This window comes from Acinonyx jubatus, chromosome E4 (genome assembly GCF_027475565.1).
Source record: "Acinonyx jubatus isolate Ajub_Pintada_27869175 chromosome E4, VMU_Ajub_asm_v1.0, whole genome shotgun sequence".
Taxonomy (NCBI): Eukaryota; Metazoa; Chordata; class Mammalia; order Carnivora; family Felidae; genus Acinonyx; species Acinonyx jubatus.
The window spans coordinates 42,850,675-42,874,767 of NC_069395.1; the positions used below are offsets into that span (position 1 = coordinate 42,850,675).

At 39.9% G+C, this 24,093-nt stretch overlaps 1 protein-coding gene across 4 annotated transcripts in view; it reads left to right on the forward strand.

Annotated features, from left to right (window-relative positions):
* The window catches only part of RGSL1 (regulator of G protein signaling like 1), a 107,897-nt gene that overhangs the window by 12,526 nt on the left and 71,278 nt on the right, over nucleotides 1-24,093 (forward strand). For all 4 annotated transcript variants that reach the window (XR_008293063.1, XM_027074402.2, XM_015062873.3 and 1 more), the window contains 6 exons: nucleotides 1,400-1,504; nucleotides 2,491-2,652; nucleotides 3,667-4,646; nucleotides 14,928-14,990; nucleotides 15,385-15,607; nucleotides 19,617-19,724. Coding sequence is in view for 3 of the 4 variants with exons in the window: in XM_027074402.2 (XP_026930203.2) it covers nucleotides 1,400-1,504; nucleotides 2,491-2,652; nucleotides 3,667-4,646; nucleotides 14,928-14,990; nucleotides 15,385-15,607; nucleotides 19,617-19,724 (1,641 nt within the window). In the remaining variant the exon portion in view is untranslated. The remainder of the gene's footprint in view (nucleotides 1-1,399; nucleotides 1,505-2,490; nucleotides 2,653-3,666; nucleotides 4,647-14,927; nucleotides 14,991-15,384; nucleotides 15,608-19,616; nucleotides 19,725-24,093) is intronic.

Below are 24,093 nucleotides of genomic sequence, written 5' to 3' on the forward strand. Positions count from 1 at the left end.
GCTACTGAAATCATCTCTTAATTAGTCTCCTTGTTTCTGCTCTTGTTCTCCTGCTCACAGCGGCCAGAGAGAGCCTTTAAAACAAAACAAAACAAAAAACAATTTTTTTGAGAGAGAGTGTGAGCAGGGGAGGGGCAGAGAGGAGGGAGAAAGGGTCCCAAGCAGGGCCCGCTCTGTCAGTGCAGAACCCAAAGCGGGGCTCAAACTCATGAACTGTGAGATCATGACCTGGGTTGAAACCAAGTGTTGGAAGCTTAACCGGCTGAGCCACCTAGGCACCTGGAGAGAGCCTTTTAAAACTTAATTCAGATCATGTAACTCCTCTATTGGCTGCTCCCTACCCCCACCAATGACTCCCATCTCAGTGTGAGATCTAATGCCCCTATATCTCTAGGTCTTCAGGATCCTCAAGATGTGGGTCCATTACTTTTAGGACCTGATCTCCTCCTATTCCCTCCATTGCTTACTCCATTTCAGTTACACTTGGCTTGCTTGCAGTTCCTCAAAAATCCTGCCTTGACACATACTCATTTCAAGGCCTTGCACTGGCTATTTACTCTGCCTGGAATGCTTTGTCAATATACCCACATTGGCTCCCTCTCTCACCTCTTCAAATCTCTGTGCAAGTCTCACCTCCTCAGAAGAGGCTACCCTGATGACCCTAATGCCACTCATCCAACTCTTGTCCTAACACTCCCAACCCCCTTTACTCTCTTTTACCTTTTCATTTTTTCCTGTAGTGCTTATAACCTTCAACCTTACTAGATAATGTACTTATTATGCTTATTGTTTATTATCTGTCTCCTTCACCAGAATGTAAGCTCCTTGTGGGCAAGGATTTCCTATTTGCTAATGTATCCCAAACATCTAGAATGATACTAAGTAGTAGACATTTAACAAATATATTAATAATATATATTTGTTAAGAGAATTAATTAATAAAATTGCCATCTAGGATTGAATCAATAATTTGACTCTCAATTCAACTAGCCAAAGGAAACTGTGTTCCACCTGGGGAAAGTTGAGATTCAGGAGACTTACACTGAGTAAAATATAACAAAATACCCAATATATTCATCTCCTTTCTTCAGTATATATATTGGGAAAATTGGATTGGCAAAATCACTGTCAGGTGGGGATTATAGAAGGCAAAGAGCCTTGGGTGGTGTTTTTGATCTGTGGATTATACTCTGCTTGTGGGTCCCTCATATGATGCGTGTCACTACAGGGTCTATTTCCTGCCTTCAGAAGTACTGCATACTCCTACCCCAACTCGTCTAAATGGCCACCATTTTTCCTCACTCACCCTGAGTGAATGGGGGTCTAGCTGTGTGCAAGGCTGAGAGAGGGGCTGGGAGAAGAGCTCATTCTCTCTCTCACCATTGACTTTTCCTGGCAGCCAAGATGTTGAGATGGAAAAAAGCAGACCAGTGGCTACTCCAGAAGTGCATTGGTGGGGTCAGAGGGATGTGGCGCTTCTGTACCTACCTCAAAGACAGTACAGGTAGGTTCTTGGAGTTGTTTCTGGAGTCCTTGCAGGTTCATAACAGCTTCCAGGATGCCCCAGAGCACTTATTGACAATAATGTATGCATATGGGAAATAAATGTTTTATACTGTAGTTTGTGTAAAAGTCTTTGAAAATAGGTCCACAGTGTAGTTTAGGGCAAAAGTAAACAGAGTCCTTTCATTTTGTTCATTCATCCATCCATTCATGTATCTATTCACTTAACAATGTTGAGCACCACTGTGTGGAAGCCACTGTGAATAAGAGCCATAAATCTCCACTTCATAAAGCTATCACAATAGTGGGGAAACACACAAGGAACACATAAATAAACAAATCCCTATAGCAGAAGTGTTCACATGCACTGCTTTCTGTTCTGTTGAGTCCAGTGGTTGATGACTACTGGGAGGTGAGCAGCCAGCACTAGCTGACACTCCAGTTCAGCAGCATTGGTTTTCATCCAAGGACAAGCCCTAGTTTAAGGGTGAAATCCTGGATTTCCAGGGAGCAGGTAGGGAAGAACTAGACAGGCTATCTTTTAGTATGTCACTCAGACTTTAACCCTGGCAAAGTTGTGACACAGGGAATGTAGTCTTTGGCATCTTTGGGTTCTATTATTCCTTCTTCTGGTTTTTCTGGGTCCATGATATAGGAAATGTTCTTTTTTCTTTTCATCTTCATGTTTTGGATAAATTCAAGTGTCTCATGATCCATTCTCACAGTCTTTCAGTTTTCTCTAAAGTAACAGTTTTCCTCACAACGACAAAAGTCACACAAGGTCCCTATCCATTAAGTCCCTTCTCCCCATGCCTCCATCTGCCCCAACAGGGATGATGCCTGAAACCAAAGAAGTGACTAATGGTACTATTTGAGGCAATAGAGCAAGCTGGTGGTGGGGAGTGGTATTAGCTGCTACACCCAGATGTAACCACAGAAGGGGCAACATCGGGGTGCAGCGCTGTGCTTGCCCTGTCTAATCTGTAGGTGAAGAGCTGGTGGATTTCTGGATCCTTGCTGAGAAGATCTTGAGCATAGATGAGATGGACCTGGAAATGAGAGACCACTATCTGTCCCTCCTCCTTGTGCTGAAGGCTACCCATTTACAGGAGGGCTCAAGAGTAGTGACTCTCTGCAACATGAACATCAGTAAGAATTATAAAGCATATCTGAAGTGAAATCACTGGGGGATGTAACCAAAAAAATCAATCATTTTGTAGGCATCTACCCTTTCCATTTTCTGTGTATCAGGGATGTCATGGGAACCCTTAACAGGGAAGGGTTGCAAGAGTCCAGTTGTCCTTAGGCTGGTATGTGCTTCTTGCTGAGATATTACTCACCAGTGTAGGTTGGCTGGAAGGAGTGAAGACGAATTGGGACAGCATAATTAAACAGCTCCTGCATCTTCTGAGATGGCATGGCACCTCTTTTTTAAAAACTGAGATTCCCTAGAACAAACTAGAGCTCACAGGCAAAACAGTGCATATAGCCTGTGGACTAAGAATGTTTTAGTATTTTTAAAGGACTAAAGAAGAAGACTGTGCAGCAGAGACTGCATATAACTCACAAAGCTGAGGTTTACACGTTTGCCAGCCTCTACTCTAGAACATCAGATTCATCAAAAATTATTTATTAATTAAGGAGACATTCCTGACCCAAATATAAATATGTTCCAGAAGATCTGTGTTTTGAGATTGGTCACACTCCTCTATTGATAGAGATCACTGAGAATTTATTACATTAAAATCAGAGCTGGTAAGGACTCCTTCAAATTATCCAGTCTAAACCCTTTCCTCCAGGTAGATCTGACTCTGAAAAATCCCATTCATAGGTACATGCCTCCTATTCTTAAACATATTTTCTTGTTCATTTTGCTTTTCTTTACGGTAACATCCAATTGTCCAAAAAATAATTCAATGAATCCCATAAACTGTATTATTTATGTGGGAGAAAGGGAAGGTAATCAGAGAAAGGGGTCACCATTCCCTGAGAAAATCCCTAAAACGTGTTTACTATGTATTTGTCCTGTCCATACACCAGGGTTGCATGAAGAACAAATGAAATGCTATACATAACATTTGGAAAACTTCAAAAAACCTCTCCCAACATCATTATCATCACTACCACTAGATCATTTTCATCCTTCGTGTCTATTATTTCCAGAGTCCCTTCTGAACCTATCCATCTGGCATCCCAACCAATCAACCACCAGGAGGGAGATTTTGAGCCACATGCAGAAAGTGGCTCTGTTCAAACTTCAGAGCTATTGGCTCCCCAACTTTTACACCCATGCCAGGATGATTATGGCCAAAGTGGAATCATGCCAAGGTCTGCTGCAGGAATATGAGACTCGCCTATGCAGTGTTTGCTGTACTCACATAGGAGAACTCCCTCTAAACATGAGCATCAAGAAGTGCCACTACCCCCAGAAGAGGTACTCAAGCAAGACGACCAAGAGGAGGATGTGGCAGTTGACAGACCATGGCTCTACTCTGGAAATAGATACCAAACCAGAAACCAACATTACGCCCCTCCAGGAGATGTGTGCTCAAGTTAAGGACACATACAAATACAAATATACACAAATGCCCTCCTTGAAAGTGACGTCTTCAAAGGAGAGAATAATCAGTTCCCAGGAAAAGGATATTCTCTGTGCCGGGAAGTCTAACATGAAGAAGAAATCCAAGAGCCACCTCCACATGGAGGGCCTCTTTGAGACAACGTTCTCTACACACATGAGGACTGTCACCCCTAGCATCAATCACTGCCCCCAGATGACAATCAAGAAAGTCATCAAACAAAGCATTTCCTTAGGGTACACCCACTGGGCCTTGTGTGCTGATGACTGTGCAGGGCGTCCCTTCCGGCACTACCTGAAAAAGCAGAATTTGAAAGTGGAGATCCAACTCTTGGACCTCTGGCAGGACCTGCACCATTTCCTCAGTGTCCTGATAAGTAACAGGAAGACTGGGAATACTGTCTTTCAGCACATGCTGGGCAACAGAATTTGTGAACTCTACCTGAATGAACAGATTGGTCCATGCCTACCACTAAAATCCCAAACCATTGAAGGCCTGAAGGAGATGCTGCCTTCTGGGGATGTAAACCCCTGGATTCCCAGAGCCCAGAGGGAGATCTGCAAGGTAGGCCTTACCTGACAGAAATGGTTTAGTATCTGGAAGATTATGTCTGACTGAACAAAATTCCTATCTGGTCATCTATGCTGGTTGAGTTAATGATATAATTACTCACATCACTCTTCACATATTGAAGAGTTGGTTGATCTCTTAGGAAAAAGCTATGCAAGTTCCCAAGAACAAGCCAAAAATCCTTTAAAAAATCTTGATATCACCCATGACTTACCTTTCTGTCTCATACCCACGTGTAGTCTATTGGTGACTCCTATTGGCTCAATCTTAAAAATATATCTAGAATCTGGCATTCCTCTCTTTCTGTGTTACAACCACACTTGCCCATGTCACATCCAGTGTCACCTGGATTACTACAGTGGCCTCCTAACCGATGCCTATGGATCTGTCCTTGGTCCTAAGCAGGCTCATTTCAACTGGCCATGGTGAATCTGCAGAAACATAAATTGTGTAATTTAACTGAAAATAAGTAAAAGGAAGTGAGTGAGGACCTTGAAAACAGATGACTTTCTGTCTTCAGTAAAATCCAAAGTCCTTGCCAAAATGACAAGGCCTACATAATCTCTCCTCTACCTCCCCTCTCTAGCTTCATCTTCCACTGCCCCTGTGCTCATCACTCCGGCATTCCAGACACACTGTCAGCTCAATGGTGGTGCTCCCACTGTGTATAATGTGCAGATGTTCACGCAGATGAGCCCGCACTCCTTCAGCTGTTTGCTCAAGTTATCTCAGTGAGGCCTTCCTTACCCACTTCATATAAAATTTCACCCCATTCCCATTATACTTTTCTCCTTAGCACTTATTATTACCTAGATCCATCCATCTTACATACATACATACATACATACATACATACTTACATACATACATCATTGTATGAGTGTCTGTGTAATACACATATAATCCTTAAAATGTACATGTATGCATATATTATATACATAAAATTATTTTGCTTATTTTCTTTTTCCCTATGAGGGCAGAAATTTTTATCTGTTTCACTAGTACTGTCTTCCCAGCATCTAGAACAGTACCTTAGGGTATTGTATCCAGTGCTTGATAGTGTTGATAGTATTCATGCTCCACAGACATCTGTTGAACCAATAAGTTCCAGTTGGCAATGGCCCCTCTTTTGTCCTTGACCATGACTATCTTTTCTAGTTGGAGACAACTAGTTTCTATGAGAATTCTGATTTTCATCCAGCTCTTCAACCATTCTCCAATTATCCAATCAACCTTTGTGAAGTGCTGATAGCATGCCCACTGATATGTCCATTTCCTGACTTCTGACTCACTGATGTGGAGACACAGTCTAGGAAAGGTTTTTAGAGTCCTGGGTCTGTCACTGTTTGGCTATGTGGTATTGAACAAACTCCAAGTCTAAATCCTTCAATATCCCTAGGTCTCTTTGTCCTCATATATAAAATGAAAACTGGGAAAAAATCATATTTTGTAATTGCATTTGTGGATTTAATAAGTTTATAGATACATTAAGGATACTATACTATAAAAGGACATAGGTAGAGAAGTGGATGTGAACTTGGAAGACAGAGCATAGGCTTAAAAATTGCCTTTGCTTTAACCAGAGAGGAGAGGATTGCGAGCAGGTGCTGAAGATGACGGGAGTAAGGAGTTCTACAGACACTGGGAAATTTGTACTATTGGTCCCTTTATGTACTGCTTTTAGGATGGGACAGGAGAGTTTACCAAGTGATGAACAAACTGAATTCTAAAGGAAACCCTAATATATTCTAACAAAAATATATATAGAAAAAATATATAATAGTAGGTTAAATTTTAAAATGTAATTATAAGTTTAGATATTGTTTTAGTATGTTTTTACTTTTTCCTATTTTTTTGCTGCACATCTGACTATTTCTTCTAATAGAAAGTGCCCTATTAAGCATTGTTTGTTAAGATACCAATTAGATCACTTATTCACCAGTTTTTAGAGTCATAAATCTTTTAAGATGGAAGGGATTTTAATAGGGTACTCATTTCACACGTTTATTATTCATATTTAACATATATATTTAGAGCTTATCCATTGGTCAGTCACCTCATATTACATTATGTATTGCTAGTATTCAATCACAGAGCATAATTTTCTCAGGAATATACTTCACTCCTGTTTCCCAGGAACGCAGGAGATCTGATGAAATTACTAAAACTTGTATTCTTAGACTCACCTTTTGGCAGCATGACTGGGGCAGTTTGTAAAGACAATATTACATCATTTAAAAATTATTATTGGTGACCCATTCCCTGCAAAATAATGCCTACACTGCTTAAGGCATTCGAGTGGGTAGTCCCATCCAATCTTCACTGCCTTATCCTTTGCCACTGCCCCACCCCTGTACTCTTTGAAGGATGCTACAGCTTAGTGATGCTGGAGTACTTACCATTTTCAAACATGTCCTTTCCAATCTCTGTGCATTTGCTTAAGTTCTTCCAACTGCCTGGAATGCCCTTTACTCAACTTCCCTATGGTAAGTTCCTACTTATCCTGCAAAATGCAAATTCCTTTTTAAGTTTCTTTGCCTTTATGAAATCTTTCTGGATTTCCTGGACTCAAAAGAAAACAAAAAAAATGTTCCTGCCTCTCTGCTCCCAGAGAACTTTGTTCACACCTATATTGTAGCATGCTATCCTATGCTATTCATCATGCTAGAAGATGAGCTCCTTGGGAACAATGCTTGTAGCATATTGATCTGTATATTCTCAGTCATTTTCACAATGCCTGACAGATAGGAGACCCTCAGAAACTATTTGTCACATAAATTAATGAATGAAAGTGAGAGTACAGCCAAATACACCTAGTTGAACACTGACTTATAGGTTTTTTGTTGTTACTGTTTTTTGTTTGTTTCTTTTAATTTAATGAAATATTCTGCACAGGTGGGTAGGGTCTTCAAGCGGGAAATATGAGGAGAAGACACTTCAAAAGAAGATGTTTGGTTCTCAGGACCATTTGAGAATCAGATGAGATGGTAATTTATTTAGAAAAGAACAAGGATATGTGAAGATTTCTTTTTTTCCAGTTTTTAAAAAATTTTTAAATTAATTTATTTTTAAATTTACATCCAAGTTAGTTAGCGTATAGTACAACAATGATTTCCGGAGTAGATTCATTAATGCCCATTACCCATTTAGTCCATCCCCCCTCCCACAACCCCTCCAGCAACCCTCTGTTTATTCTAAATATTTAAGAGTCTCTTATGTTTTCCCCCCTCCCTGTTTTTATATTAATTTTGCTTCCCTTTCTTATGTTCATCTGTTTTGTATCTTAAACTCCTCATGTATATACATGTATACCACATCTTCCACATCCATTCATTCATCGATGGACATTTAGGCTCTTTCCATACTTTGGCTATTGCTGATAGCACTGCTATAAACACTGGGGTGCATGTGCCCCTTCAAAACAGCACACCTGTATCCCTTGGATAAATACCTAGTAGTGCAATTGCTGGGTCATAGGGTAGTTCTATTTTTAATTTTTTGAGGAGCCTCCATACTGTTTTCCAGAGTGGTCAGACCATTTTGCATTCCCACCAGCAGTGCAAAAGAGCTCCTCTTTCTCCGCATCCTTGCCAACATCTTTGTGGCCTGATTTGTTAATGTTAGCCATTCTGACAGGTATGAGGTGGTATCTCATTGTGATTTTGATTTGTATTTCCCAGATGATGACTGATGCTGAGCATTTTTTCATGTGTCGGTTGGCCATCTGGATGTCTTCTCTGGTGAAGTGTCTATTCATGTCTTTTGCCCATGTCTTCACTGGATTGTTTGTTTTTTGGGTATTGAGTTTGATAAGTTCTTTGTAGATTGTGGATACTAACCTTTTATCTGATATGTCATTTGCAAATATCTTCTCCCATTCTGTTGGTTGCCTTTAGTTTTTCTAATTGTTTCCTTCACTGTGCAGAAGCTTTTTATTTTGATAAGGTCCCAATAGTTCATTTTTGCTTTTGTTTCCCTTGCCTCTGGAGATGTGTTGGGTAAAAAGTTGCTGTGGCCAAGGTCAAAGAGGTTTTTGCCTACTTTCTCCTCGAGGATTTTGATGACTTCCTGTATTACATTTAGGTCTGTCATCCATTTTGACTTTACTTTTGTGTATAAGAAAGTGGTCCAGATTCATTTTTCTGCATGTCACTGTCCAATTTTCCCAGCACCACTTGCTGAACAGACTGTCTTTATTCCATTGGATATTCTTTCCTGCTTTGTCAAAAATTAGTTGGCCATACGTTTGTGGGTCCATTTCTGGGCTCTCTATTCTGTTCCATTGATCTGAGTGTCTGTTTTTGTGCCAGTACCATACTGTCTTGATGATTACAGCTTTGTAATACAGCTTGAAGTCTGGGATCTCCAGCTTTGGTTTTATCTCCAGCTTTGGTTTTCTTTTTATTTTTCAAGATTGCTTTGCTGTTTGGGGTCTCTTCTGATTCCATACAAATTTTAGCATTGTTTGTTCTAGTTCTGTGAAGAATGCTGCTGTTATTTTGATAGAGATTGCATTGACTATGTAGATTGCTTTGGGTAATATTAACATTTTAACAATATTTGTTCTTCCTATCCAGGAGCATGGAATAGTTTTCCATTTTTTGTGTGTCTTCTTCAATTTCTTTCATAAGCTTTCTATAGTTTTCAGTGTATATATTTTTCACGTCTTTGGTTAGATTTATTCCTAGGTATTTTATGGTTTTTGGTGCAATTGTAAATGGGATCCATTGCTTGAATTCTCTTTCTGTTGCTTCATTATTGGTGTATGGGAATGCAACCTATTTCTGTGCATTGGTTTTATATCCTGCAACTTTGCTGAATTCATGGATCAGTTCTAGCAGTTTTTTGGTGGAATCTTGTGGGTTTTCCATACAGAGCATCATGTCATCTGTGAAGAGTGAAAGGTTGACCTCCTCCTGGCCAATTTGGATGCCTTTTATTTCTTTGTGTTGTCTGATTGCTGAGGCTAAGACTTCCAATACTATGTTGAATAACAGTGGTGAGATTGGACATCCCCGTCTTGTTCCTGACCTTAGGGTGAAAACTCATTTTTTCCCCATTGAGGATGATATTAGTGTTGGGTCTTTCATACATGGCTTTTATGATCTTGAGGTATGATCCTTCTATCCCTACTTTCTTAAGGGTTTTTATCAAGAAAGGGTGCTGTATTTTGTCAAATGCTTTCTCTATATCTATTGAGAGGATCATGTGGTTCTTGTCCTTTCTTTTATTGATGTGATGTTTCACATTGATTGTTTTGCGAATATTGAACCAGCCTTGCATCCCAGGTATAAATCCCACTTGGTCGTGGTGAATAACTTTTTTAAGGAATTGTTGGATCTGGTTCGCTAATATCTTGTTGAGGATTTTTGCATCCATGTTCATCAGGAAAACTGGTCTATAGCTCCCCTTTTTTAGTGAGGTCTTTGTCTGGTTTTGGAATCAAGGTAATAATGCTGGTTTCATAGAGTTTGGAAGTTTTCCTTCCATTTGTATTTTTTGGAATAGCTTCGAGAGAGTAGGTGTTAACTCTTTTTTAAATGTTGGTAGAATTCCCCCGGAAAGCCATCTGGCCCTGGACTCTTGCTTTTTGGGAAATGTTTGATTACAAAATCGATTTCTTTACTGGTTATTGGTCCATTCACATTTTCTATTTCTTCCTGTTTCAGTTTTGGTAGTTTATATGTTTCTAGGAATTTGTCCATTTCTTCCACATTGCCCATTTTATTGGCACATAATTGCTTATAATATTCTATTATTGTTTTTATTTCTGCTGTTTTGGTTGTGATTTCTCCTCTTTCATTGATCTTAGCCAAAAGGCCAAGAAGCGATCTTCTCTTTCATTCTTGATTTTATTTATTTGGGTCCTTTCCTTTTTCTTTTTGATCAAACTGGCTAGGGGTTTATCAATTTTGTTAATTCTTTCAAAGAACCAGCTTTTGGTTTCATTGATCTGTTCTGCTGGTTTTTTGTTTGTTTGTTTGTTTGTTTTGGTTTCGATAGCATTGGTTTCTGCTCTAATCTTTATTATTTCTTGTCTTCTGCTGGTTTTGGGTTTTATTTGCTGTTCTTTTTCCAGCTCTGTAAGGTATAAATTTAGCTTGTGTATCTGAGACCTTTCTTCCTTCTTTATGAAGTCTTGGATTGCTATATATTTCCCTCTTATGGCTGCCTTTGCTGCGTTCCAGAAGTTTTGGGCTGTGGTGTTATCATTTTCATTGGCTTCCATGTACTTTTTGATTTCCTCTTTAACTTCTTGGTTAGCCCATTCATTGTTTAGTAGGATGGTCTTTACTCTCCAAGTATTTGTTATGTTTCCACATTTTTTCTTGTGGTTGATTTCAAGTTTCATAGCATTGTGGTCTGAAGATATGCATGGAATGATCCCAATCTTTTTTGTACCTGTTGAGGGCTGATCTGTGTCACAGTATGTAATCTATTCTGGAGAACGTTCCACGTGCACTGGAGAAGAATGTGTATTCTGCTGCTCTAGGATGAAATGTTCTTAATATATCTGTCAGGTCCATATGGTCCAGTGTGTCATTCAAAGACATTGTTTCCTTCTTGATTTTCTGTTTAGATGATCTGTCCATTGTGGTAAGTGGTGTGTTGAAGTCTACTATTATGGTATTATTATCAATGAGTTTCTTTATGTTTGTGATTAATTGATTTATATATTTGGGTGCTCTCACATTTGGACCATAAATGTTTACAATGGTTAGGTCTTGGTCTAAAATTATGATGTAATGCCCTTCTTCATCTCTTGTTACAGTCTTTATTTTAAGGTCTAGATTGTATAAGTATGGATACTCTGGCTTTCTTTTGTTGACCATTGGCATGATAGATGGTTCTCCATGCCCTTACTTTCAATCTGAAGGTGTCTTTAGTTCTTGTAAACAGCATATAGATGAATCTTGTCTTCTTATCCATTCTGTTACCCTATGTCTTTTGATTGGAGCACTTAGTCCACTGACGTTTAGAATGGTACTGAAAGATATGAGTTTATTGCCATATGTTGCCTGTAGAGTTGGAGTTTCTGGTGGTGTTCTCTGGTCCTTTCTAGTCTTTGTTGCTTTTTTTTTTTGTTTTGTTTTGCTTTGTTTTGTTTTTTCATCTTTTCTCCCTTCAGAGAGTCCCCCTTAAAGTTTCTTGCAGGGCTGGTTTAGTGGTCACAAACTCCTTTCATTTTTGTTTGGGAAAATTTTAATCTCTCCTATTTTGAATGACAGCCTTGATGGATAAAGAATTCTTGGCTGCATATTTTTCTGGTTCAGCACATTGAATATATCCTGCCACTCCTTTATGACCTGCCAGGTTTCTGTGGATAGGTCTGCTGCAAACCTGATCTGTCTTCCCTTGTAGGTTAGGGACTTTTTTCCCTTGCTGCTTTCATGAATCTTTCCTTGCTTGAGTATTTTGTGAATTTGACTATGATATGCCTTGTTGATGGTCAGGGTTTTTTTTTTTTTTGTTTTAATCTAATGGGTGTCCTCTGTGCTTCCTGGATTTTGATGTCTGTGTCTTTCCCCAGGTTAGGAAAGTTTCCACTGTGATTTGCTCACATAACCCTTCTAGCCCTCTTTCTCTCTCTTCATCTCCTGGGATCCCTATGATTCTGATGTTGTTCCTTTTTAATGAATCACTGATTTCTCTAATTCTTAAATCGTGCTTTTTTGCCTGAGTCTCCCTTTTTTTTCTGCTTCATTATTCTCCATAAATTTGTCCTTTATATTGCTGATTCGCTGCCCTGCCACATCCATCCTTGATGCCATGGCATCCATTCGAGATTGCAGCTCAGTTATAGCATTTTGTACTTCATCCTGACTAGCTTTTACTTCTTTTATCTCACAGAAAGAGATTCTAATCTGTTTTCAATCCCAGCTAATATTCTTATTATTGTAATTCTAAATTCTGGTTCAGACATCTTGCTTGTATCTGTGTTGATTAAGTCCCTGGCTGTCATTTCTTCCTGCTTTTCTTTTGGGGTGAATTCCTTCATTTCATCATTTTGAAGGAAGAAAAGGAAATAATAAGTTAAAAAATTAAAATTAAAATATTAAAAACAACACACAAAAAAATCAAATAAACGATGCTATCCTAGGTGTGTTTTGGTCTGGTTGTTAAAAGGAGTTTGATAGAGATGAGAAAAAAGGGAAAAATTAGAAAAGATAAAGAAAAAGAAAAAAAAGAAAAAGAGAGAAAAAGAGAGAAAAAAAGAAAAAAGACAACGTTTGAAAATTTGAAAACAAAAGAAATGAAGAAAAAGGGACAACATTTGAAAATTTGAAAAAATGAATACAATGAAATAGAATAAAATGAAATGGTGGAAGTAAAATATAATTTGAAAAATTTACAAAAAAATATATAGCAGAAAAAAATTAAAGAAAAATATTTTTATTTATTTATTTTTTTTTACCTTTTATTTTTGAGACAGGGAGAGACAGAGCATGAGCAGGGGAGGGTCAGAGAGAGGGAGACACAGAATCCAAAACAGGCTCCAGGCTCTGAGCTGTCAGCACAGAGCCTGACGCGGGGCTCGAACTCATGGACCACGAGATCATGACCTCAGCCGAAGTCGGCTGCTTAACCGACCGAGCCACCCAGGTGCCCCAAGAAAAATATTTTTAATAAAAATTGAAAATAAAAATATTTTTTTCTTTTTCCATATTCAAGAATAAGAAAGGAAAAGAAAAAGAAAAAAATTGAATAGACAGACCAGCAAACAGACTGAAATACAATTCAAATTGCATCAGTTTCCCCTAGAAGTCAAAGTAGAAAGCACTTTATAGTCCATAAACTAAGCAGGCAGAGAAACTTGTGGTGTTCCTGAATAGTGAGGTTGGCCCAGTTGGGCAGGGCTTAGTGTAACATCTCCATTCTCCACTGGATGGCGCTGCTTAGCTTACTGGGTGGATTGCTGTGGCACTTGTAGGTTTTTGTGCATTCACGGGAGGGGTGAAAATGGTGTCACCCAGTTACCCAGTCTCTAGTATCGGAACTCTGTTCTCCTTGATCAGCAATTGCACACCTGTTCTTTGTATGTGGCTTCCATCCACTCCTGCTTTTACACTGTCCATGACCAAGCCATCAGGTTGCCAGGTGACCCCTCCCTCCTGAGTTTTATCTCAGATGTGGCTGTGTTTCCCAACCCATCACTTCTGTGGGACTGAGGCTTTGACCCACTCAGACCTTCTGGGGGAGGGTCTCACTGAGCAATGACTGGGTGCCCTCCTACCCCCAGGAATGTTCATGGGACCATGCTGCTGCCAATGCCCAGACTGTGGCTAGGTGCCAGCCACCCCAGAAAAAGTTCACGCGATCATGTAGCAGCAGCAGTTCAGAGATATGGTAAATTACAACACACATCTGGCACCAGGCTTCACCCTTAACGTCCTTGTTTCAGCACCATCAAACGTGGCTGTTCTCCAGGGTCCACTGGGATCTTTCCTTGTGGGGTGGCTGCAGAGCCTCTACCAAATGTCCTCCCAGCAGGGGAACCGCCTCTCCCCATTTGGCCCAAGGACCCCTTGGACCTTGCTTTTTGCTCCTGGGGATTCACCCTTCCCTCCAGAGCACTGCCAGGTATAGAGCTGTGGAGTTTCAGACTCTGCTCTCCCCCTGTTTAAAGAGTCTTAATGGAATTTAAACCCTCTCCTTCCTCCTTTCTCCCTTTTTTGTTCAGTCCCTGTAGCTGTTTCCACTTTTCCACTTTCTCTTCAGCTGCTTTTGGCGCGGGGTGGGGGGTGCTTTTCCTGTACTCCCTTCCCCCATCTTCATCCTCTCTCCACAAGCAAAAACAGCTCCCTGCCCTCTGTGGCTTCTCTCTTTCCCAGTTCACCTCTCCATGCCACATACCTGCTGAGTTCTGGGGTTCAGGTTTGTGCAGATTGTTGTGTTAATCCTCAAGTATGTTTTCTAGGTGTACAGGATGGTTTAGTGTTGATCTGGCTGTATTTCATGGACAAGAGATGCAAAAAAAAAAAAAAAAAAGCATACAAGCTGTTCCACCATCTTGCCCCTCCAAATTCTATCTTTTCTTAAGTAAATATCAAGTATCATTTTTTGAGATTCAGAGAAAGACTGCACAAGCTGCCATATTCAGAGAGATAAAGGTTGCCTCCTGGTTGTTCATGGCTAATGCTTACTGTTAGATTATATCTCCGTATTAGAGAATCCAGAATCTGTAACCTGCTCTTCTCCCACATGAACACTAGCATGAGAGATGCAGCAAACTGTGCATCCCCTCATCATGTTGTTGTTCTGTTTGGATTTCAGATGCTCAGTCCCTGGTATGATGAATTCCTGGATGAAGAGGACTACTGGTTTCTCATTTTTACAGTAGGAGGGACTTTGAGTTGGGGAGGAATCAAGAGGTTCTAGGAAGAAAAAAGAACCACTTCTCTCTTAAAAGCCTTACTTGTCGAAGTAAAGGAAACTTTTATTTCTCCCAGAGGCAACTGGGAGTTGACATGGTCTCTCAAGGAAAAAGACTCAAGTGCAATAGCTGACTTTGAACAAGTCACATTCGTATAGAATTTCTCCCTTGTATAAATGGGTTTCATTAGAAGAGGGTAGGGGCTGCCGTGTAAAGGAGCAATGGTTCTTAACAAAATGAAAGCAATCAACATAAGTTTACCTGACAAGGAGGCACAGGAGGACTGGGCTATTACAAATCTTGCTTCTGGTCTAGTTCTTATAGCAAATGCTATCTGCCCCAATTCCCTTCTCTTAGACTCAGACCAAGTTCATCAGAGACAAATGGCATAAAAAAGGATCTATAAGCAAAGAAGAGAACATTCTTCTTTATAAGAGGTGTGAGGAATCCCTGGAGCTAAGCCAGGGTCTGGCTAACATGGAGAAAATGGATTCTCTGCAGTGGCAAAAGATAGCTACTGAGGACCTGAGACAAGGCGGGTCTCTCCAGGTAGAACTAAAGTCTCCGGTGCTTCAAGCAGGTAAGGGCAGTCATCATATTTTTTTTTTTTTGCCCTAACATATAGACAACTTCAAAATATTAATATTTAACATTTAGTGATTATTTCCTGCACATCAGTACTGTGCAATGCAAAGATTACCCCATTTGATATTCAAATAACCTGTGAGGTAAATACTGAGTAACTGAGGCACAGAGAAGATAAGTGACTTTCCCAAGGTCACACAGTAAGTGGCAGAGCCAGGATCTTACTGACTGACTGGCCTCTACTAACCCTGAAGGGACCCAGAGCACTCAAGTTTGGCGAGTCAGCAAAGCATCACCTCAGTTATAAAATACCTCATTTTTTTTTATGTCTGATAAGCATGTTCCACCTTACCACACCTCCTTCAGAGTCATGTCCAAGAAATTCTGTGAATATATTTTTAATAGCTACTCCCCTCTCCTAACATAACACAGCAGCCCACTCAGGCAGTGAAGAGGAGTGGTTAGGAACACAAGTCTCCACTGTCCCAGAGGTCTGGGTTATATCCTAACTCTGCTAGTGACTGTAAACTTTAGCAATATATTTAACCTCTCTTTAATCCCGTTTTCTTGTCTCTAAAATGGGACTAATAGTAATAGGTTTGTTGTGAAGATGACCCAATGTCATCTATGAAAGCTGACTACCACAATGGTTGGCAATAGTAAAAGTCCAATAATGTTAGCCATTAATATCAAAGTTGAACAAACTGCTTTAATTATCTATGCTGAGGCCATCAGGATTCTGCAGTATTTCTCAAACTTCGATCCGCAATAAATACATTTGACTTCAGGGAACATATACTTGCATATATGTGCGTGCATATATGTGGAAAATACTTTCTCAAAGCAATACTTACCCTTATTATATAAGATGATATACTCTAATATACTATATTAGAATATTTTATTCTATTTAGTTTTGTAAAACCTGGTGATGACAATTTTTTGACATGGTGTTGATTCATGACCTACACTTTTTTTAGAGAGAGAGAGTAGGGGAGGGGGAAGAGAAGAAGAGAGAGAGAGAGAGAAACTTCAGCAGTCTCCATGCTTAGCAAGGAGCCTGACGCAGGGCTCAATCCCAAGATCCTGGGATCATGACCTGAGACCTAAGCTGAAATCAAGAGTCAGACACTGAACCCACTGAGCCTCCGAGGTGCCACATGACCTACACTTTTCAAAACACAGCAGGGTGGCTGGTGATGTGGGCAGCAAAGAATTGCACAAAGAGTAGAACAATAAGCAGGACAGAGTTTATTTACTCTCCAAGGGAGAGGGGCCACACATCAAGACAGATGTCAGCCCTGAGTTTCTGTTGGGCTGGGCCTTTTAAAGGTTTTGAAGGATGTGAGAGGGTTTCAGCTGCACCCATGGTGGGCTTGTGGGAAGGGGGTCAACTCTTAGGGAGAGCAGGAGGTGGCAGGCTTTTTGAGGGGCTTCGTCTGAGACTTGTGTGGGATGTGGGTTGTGGTCTGGCTAGAGAAGAATATTTTGTAGGTGGGGTCTACTTCCTGAGAATGGAGGGCACCATGACCTAGAAAAACAAACAGTTAGAGCCAAGTACAAACACCTGTGAGTTTGGTCTGTAAGCCTGGCTTTGGGGGTGGGTGTGGGGGACTTTGAATAGATTCTTTTCAGTAATAGTAAGCAAAAATTTTGGAAATTCAATTCCATAATTCCTTTGCTCTGTGAGCCTGGACAAGTTACTTATCTCTTTGAGACTCATTTCACCAACTAAGGAGTGGAGATAATGGCCCCTATTTGGTAGGATTGTTGAGGGGATTGAAGGCAATGCTTTTACACAGCAAGCAAGCATTCAATAAGTAGTAATTATTAGATTACACTAAAAAATGTAATATTCAACTCTTATAAAACTTTGATGTGCACTCCATATACAAAATTCTTGCCTCTCAGAGCCATGTTTGGGCATGAATTATTTAAATCTAGCATGAACAAGCCCTCTGTTTCATATCATAGTTTTACCTTCTTTCTAAATCCTGAACATTCCAGAATGTATCTCAGAAATCAAGAAAAAAGTGGAAGAAAGGATGGCTGATAAATATCACCATACACATACTGAGCAATAGGCATTCCTTTGGTGGTCTTGGAGTGCCAGGGATGGCTAAGAAGAGTGAGAAGTACTCTCCATGGTGATTCCTCTTCCCTCTCCCCCAGAACACATCATGACTTCTTCCACCACTGCTTTTTTGAAATGCAAGTCTCTTTTTTGAAATGCAAGGCCCTGATGAAAGGCCTCCTGTACATTTGCCCAACCCAGAGCCCTGACTCCCAGGTAGGCTGATGCCTCCACTCAGGCTGCACCATAAACTCACAGAGCACCAGAACTAGAATACTTTCAGCTTTCATATGGAGAAAATGAGTCTCTGAGAAGTGGGAAGACTTGTCCAAGGTTGGTCAGCAAGGGAGGGATTGGTCCACAACTAGAAACCTGAATCTATTGCAGGAATGATATACTGTGCTTACAACTTACAGCCATAGTTCCCTGGCTGATAGATGATAATGATGACAGTGACAACACTGACATAAGGACAACCGACATTTGTGAGTCCACACCCCAGTATTCCTTCTAGATTCCACCTTTATAACCTTCAGAAAATACTGGACTGCCTTAACAGAGTTCCTGGAGAACTATGTGAGATTAGACTTACTTTAAATCTCAAAACTCACAACATGATTGTTTTCATGTTGGTAGGAAGCAAGGTGCTGCTAATGTGCATCTATTGCCCAGTACATGATTAAAACTTCCTTGATGTCTCAGTCTTCCTGTCTCATCTGATTTTGGATACAAAAGAGGTATTTCCTCTCAATTCACTATGCATGACTAGAAATGGTGTATGCCTATTTCTAGAAAAAATAATTTACTCTCAAGGGACAATGATTTGCAACTGTTAATGATATTCAGACACGTGAGCTGTTAATTCTTAAAGTAATTCCCAAAGGCAGAGCCAAGAAAGAGAAAGGTCTTAGCGCGTTATTTGAAATATATCATCCCTAAGTGTGCCAAATTCTTTGAAGCAATGGTAGAATGTTTGAAATACATTTGCAATTCACAGCACATGGCTGCTTTGAAGGGATCAATACTCATTTGGATGAATTACTTCTTGTATATCTGTTAACAATTAGTACTTACTTCAAAGTCATATCTCAGTTACCCTAGTATCCCTCAGGCAGGAAATCTCCATGGGTCAGGTGTCCCCAAGAAGGGAAGAATCCTTTCAGTCTAGAGAGAAGACAAGGTGATATTTCCTTGCTTCTAATTTGGCCTGGGGAACTTGTATTCCTTGTGTAAACATTTCATTAAAACACTATTGTAAAAAAAAAAAAAAAAAAAAAAAAAAAAGAGGTTAGAGAGGGAGAGAGCCAAAGCATAAGAGACTTTTAAAAACTGAGAACAGGGGCGCCTGGGTGGCGCAGTCGGCTAAGCGTCCGACTTCAGCCAGGTCACGATCTCGCGGTCCGTGAGTTCGAGCCCCGCGTCAGGCTCTGGGCTGATGGCTCAGAGCCTGGAGCCTGTTTCTGATTCTGTGTCTCCCTCTCTCTCTGCCCCTCCCCTGTTCATGCTCTGTCTCTCTCTGTCCCAAAAATAAATAAACGTTGAAAAAAAATTAAAAAAAATAAAAAATAAAAACTGAGAACAAACTGAGGGTTGATGGGGGGTAGGGAGGAGGGGAGGGTGGGTGATAACTACTGAGGAGGGCACCTTTTGGGATGAGTACTGGGTGTTGTATGGAAACCAATGTGACAACAAATTTCATATTTAAAAAAATTTTTCTATCAGCTGTTTACCAGAAGGGGCACAGATAGTAAAATAAATTAGACCAATCATCATTTCCTGTGTTCCTCAATTAAACTGTTAACATAAAAAAAGAAAATACTATTGTCCTACTTAACTAGCATTTTAAAGGTAATACCTTCAATAAAAAGTGTATAAATCTTTGAGCTAGAGTGGGCAATCAGACTCTATACCTTTCTTTCCTACTTAATAGACCTAGAGAAAATGTCCTTTGGGGAACTCTGCTATAAGTATCCAAAGATGGCCATACAGAAGATCAGTGATGACTATAAAATATATTGTGAAAAAGCACCTAAAGTAGGTAAGTGTTTACAACTCAGAGATAGGTTTGAGAGTCTCCAACCTCAAGAAGCATATGCCAAGAGAAGAGCCATGCATCTTCTGAAATGAGGGATGGTCAGGAGAGAATGACCATGTCTTTTTCTCTCCTACACAGCCACCAAAGGGCATCATGAAACTGGCATGCAATTATAAATGAATGGGGGTGGTGATGAAAACTGTTAATTCCTACCTTCTTACCTAGTTATCACCCTGGTGTTTTACATAATGCACATGTGTCCTCTAACAAATTTCTTGGAGTTGGAGATGCTTGGAAGGAGGTTTGTTGGTGTATGTTCTTAGTCATAACACCTTTAAAGAAATGAAGAAAGCAAAATTGGTGAAGGTAGATGCTGAAGTGCAGGGCAGTTACAGTAGGCCTCAGCAGATCCCATAGATGAAGCTCTAAAGCTAAGATGGCCCTTTGGAGTAGTCCCTCACTGAAATAGGGATTGTTTGTTTGTTTGTTTGTTTGTTTGTTTGTTTTTCCTTTCTAATTGACTCAAAAGAGATTTGGCTGCCTGTGGGAAGGCTATAACCTCAGTCAGCACTCTTTGGCTGAGACAATACCCAGAGGGGCCCTCAACTATCAGCTCTCTGCAGCCAACACCTCAGACAGCTGGGGAAGTGAGTGCTTTGGTCCTAAAAGGGGGATCTGAGCTATGTGTCACACCACCCTCTACTGTCCGCTTGCTTTGTATAGAAATTTCACCCCATCTTTGAACAGATATTCCAGGATTCTAGTTGGTTCCTTTTCCCAGGGAGCTTATACTAGAAGGGCTGACTCACACTACTACAGCTTGTCTGGAGACAACAACAAGTACTCCTCTTTTCCTCCCCTGTCACCCAAACTAGAGTCCCTTTATTCTCAGCTAGTGTCTCTGCTGATCTTGGGGGGCTTACCAAGAAGGATGACCTCCATGTCATCCTTGTCATCTCTGAGGGACCTGAGCCCCTGGTCATCATGACCTCTCAGGCTGTGGTTGCTGCACTTGACAATTAATCACTAAAATTGGGCAGCAGAATACCAAGAGTGCCTAATGAATTCTCTGCCCCTGCTCTGTTACTGATGACCCTGATGATAGTCAATTACCCTGTCAGTACAGTAACTTCTTTGCTTGCCTGCTAGCTTCTTGGCCTAAGGAGCTTAAAGTGATTAAGTGCCTTCTGGGTCCCTAGTAGAAGCATTCCCGCTCTGGGAACCTGGATCTCTAGACTGGCACTGTCCAGTACAGGAGCTACTAGCATCATGTGGCCATTGAACACTTGAAATGTGTCTGATACGAATAGGTACATAAAGTACATAAAATTAAAATTAATTTCATCCTTTTTCTTTTATTCTTTTTAATGTGACTCCTAGGAAATTTAAAATTATATGTGTGATTCACGTTGTATTTCTATTGGACAGCTCTGGTCTAGACCCCAGAACCTAAAGTTAAAAGGATTAGAAATTTCCCTAGTTAAATCACTTATACTGATGGTAAATGGATTACTACTACCTTTATCCTTTTCCTCCACACACGTGTATTCTACTTACTGGAGACACAACAACTTATAATGGTCTTCAGTTTATCCTAGAAGTTGATGTCCCATTTCCTAAGATCATATCCAAGCTGGTTTCACAGCTACACCTTCAAAAAACAGTCCTGTTGCTCTACCAGGCCAGCAGCTCTCATAGTTGATAGAACTAGTGGATCCTATCATCAAATGTCCGTTGTCAACCCCCTGGGATGTAAGTGTATCCCTTGGTCAGAGGCAATGTTATGTGGGATCTCATTCAGGGATCTTATAAGCCCCCTGATAGCAATGCTGACTGAGACCTTGTAAGTAGGAATTCTGGTCAGTTCGAGTCAAGATGAATTGATGCCCTTGCCAGAATAGAAGTGATCCAGTGTTATCAACTTGCCACCAAGTTGGTGGTTAGTTTTCTATAAGGGTTGTTGAAATACTTGGGCTTGACATTTGTGTCTGTTGCTGACAAGTTGAACATTTGGCAGCAATGGTAACTAAATCAGCTTTGGTGAGTGTGGGGCCTATGCCACTGATTCCATACACAACCTCTATCTCTGACATCTAGCTACTCTGTTCATGAGTTCATTGTGCCAGCACTAAGGTGGATTATGGCAGAAATTTGCTGACATCACTGTCCAAGTCATTCTGTCTACTTGGTTGTTTAGTGCCTCTTTCACAGTGGTTGTTTATTATTGGGCTTTAAGACACAATACAGGGGTGCCTGGGTGGCCCAGTTGGTTGAGTGTCTGACTCCTGACATCGGCTCAGGTCATGATCTCATCATTCATAAGTTCAAGCCCCACATTGTGCTCTGTGCTGACAGCATAAAGCCTGCTTGGCATTCTCTCTCTCCCTCTCTGCCCCTCCTCCACTTGTGCTCACACACACTCTGTCTCTCAAAATAAATAAATAAACTTTTAAAAAGACACAACACAAAGATTTTCATTCTTTATGCTTACTCTCATAGATCCATCCACATGTGTCTTCCTCAGACTTCCTTGCTCGCAGTACTCTTTTTTTAAAAGAGAAATTTAATTTTTTAAATGATTATTTTTTTAAGTTTATTTGTTCTGAGATACAGAGAGAGAGAGACAGAGAGAGAGAGAGAGAGAGAGAGAGAGAGGAGGAGGAGGGGCAGAGAGGGAGAGAGAGAGAATCCCAAGCAGGCAGGCTCCATGCTGTCAGCACAGAGCCAATGTGGGGCTCAAACTTACGAACTGCAAGATCATGACCTGAGCTGAGACTGAGTTGGATGCTTAACCAGCTGAGCCACCCAGGTGCCCCTTTCCCAGTATGCTTTTAAAAAAAAGACTTTATTTGTTTAGAGTAGTTTTGGGTTCACAGAAAAATTAAGGGTGTACAGAGATTCTCATATGCCCTCCTCCCCAACACTTGCACTCTCACATCATCAACATGCCCCATCAGAGTGCTACATTTGTTAAAATTGATAAACTTACATTAACAAATTATAATCACTCAAATCCATAGTTTACCTTAGGGTTTACTCTTGGTGTTGTACGTTCTACGAGTTTGAAAAATGTATAATGACATGTATTCATCGTTATCATATCCTACAGAGTATTTTCACTGCCCTAAAAAACCTCTGTGCGCTAAAAGTCCTAATAAGCTCCACATATTCACACCTCTCCATACTGCCAACCCCTGGCAACCATTAATATTTTTACTGTCTCCATAGTTTTGCCTTTTCCAGAATATCATATAAATTGAAATCATATAATATTGTCTTCTTTCACATGATAATATACATGGTATATATACATGGTATATATACATATACGTGGCAAATATACATTTAAGCTTCCTCCATGTCTAATTTTTCCTTGATAGCCCATCTCTTCTTAGAACTAAGTAATATTTCATTGGTTAAATGTACCAGAGTTTATTTATCTGTCCATCTACTGAAGGATATCTTGGTTGCTTTCAAGTTTTGGCAATTATGAATAAAGCTGCTATAAGCATCCATATACAGGTTTCTGTGTGGTCATAAGTTTTTAATTCCTTTGGGTTAATACTGAGAAGCACAATTGCTGGATCTCACAATAATAGTATGTTCAGTTTTATTTAGAATTGCCAAACTGTCTTCCAAAGTGGTTGTACAATTTTGCATTCCCACCAGTAATGAAAGAGAATTTATGTTGCTTGACATCCCCAATCATCATTTGGAGTTGTCAATTTTGCAAATTTTGGCCACTTTAATAGGTGTTTAGGGGTATTTCATTGTTGCTTAATTTGCTTTTTCCTGATGATATACAATGTGAAGCATCTTTTCAAATGCTATTTTCTATGTATATACTCCTTTGCTGAGGTGTCTGTTAAGGTTTTTGGCTCATTTGTTAATAAGTTTGTTTGTTTCTTTATTGTTGAATTTTAAGAGTTTTTTAATATTTTGAACAACAGTTCTTTATGAGATATGTTACTTTGTAAGTGTTCTCTTGCTTTCTCTAGTATTCTAATTGTTGTTCATAGACCAGAAATATTTAATTTGGATGAAGTACATCTTATCAATTCTTTCTTTCAAGGATTATGCCTTTGCTGTTGTATCTAAAGAGTCATTGCCAAATCCAAAATTATCTAGATTTTTCCTATGTTATCTTCTAGGAGTCTAAAATTTTTGCATTTTACATTTAGGTCTATGATCCATTTTGAGTTCATTTTTGTGAAGGGTATAAGGTGTCTGTCTGCACTGATTTTTTTTTTTTTTTTTTTTTTTTTTTGCATGAGGATGTTCAACAGTTTCTGTGCTATTTGTTGAAAAGACTATCTTTGCTGCATTCTATTGCCTTTGCTCTTTTGTCAAAGATCAGTTGGTTATATTCATG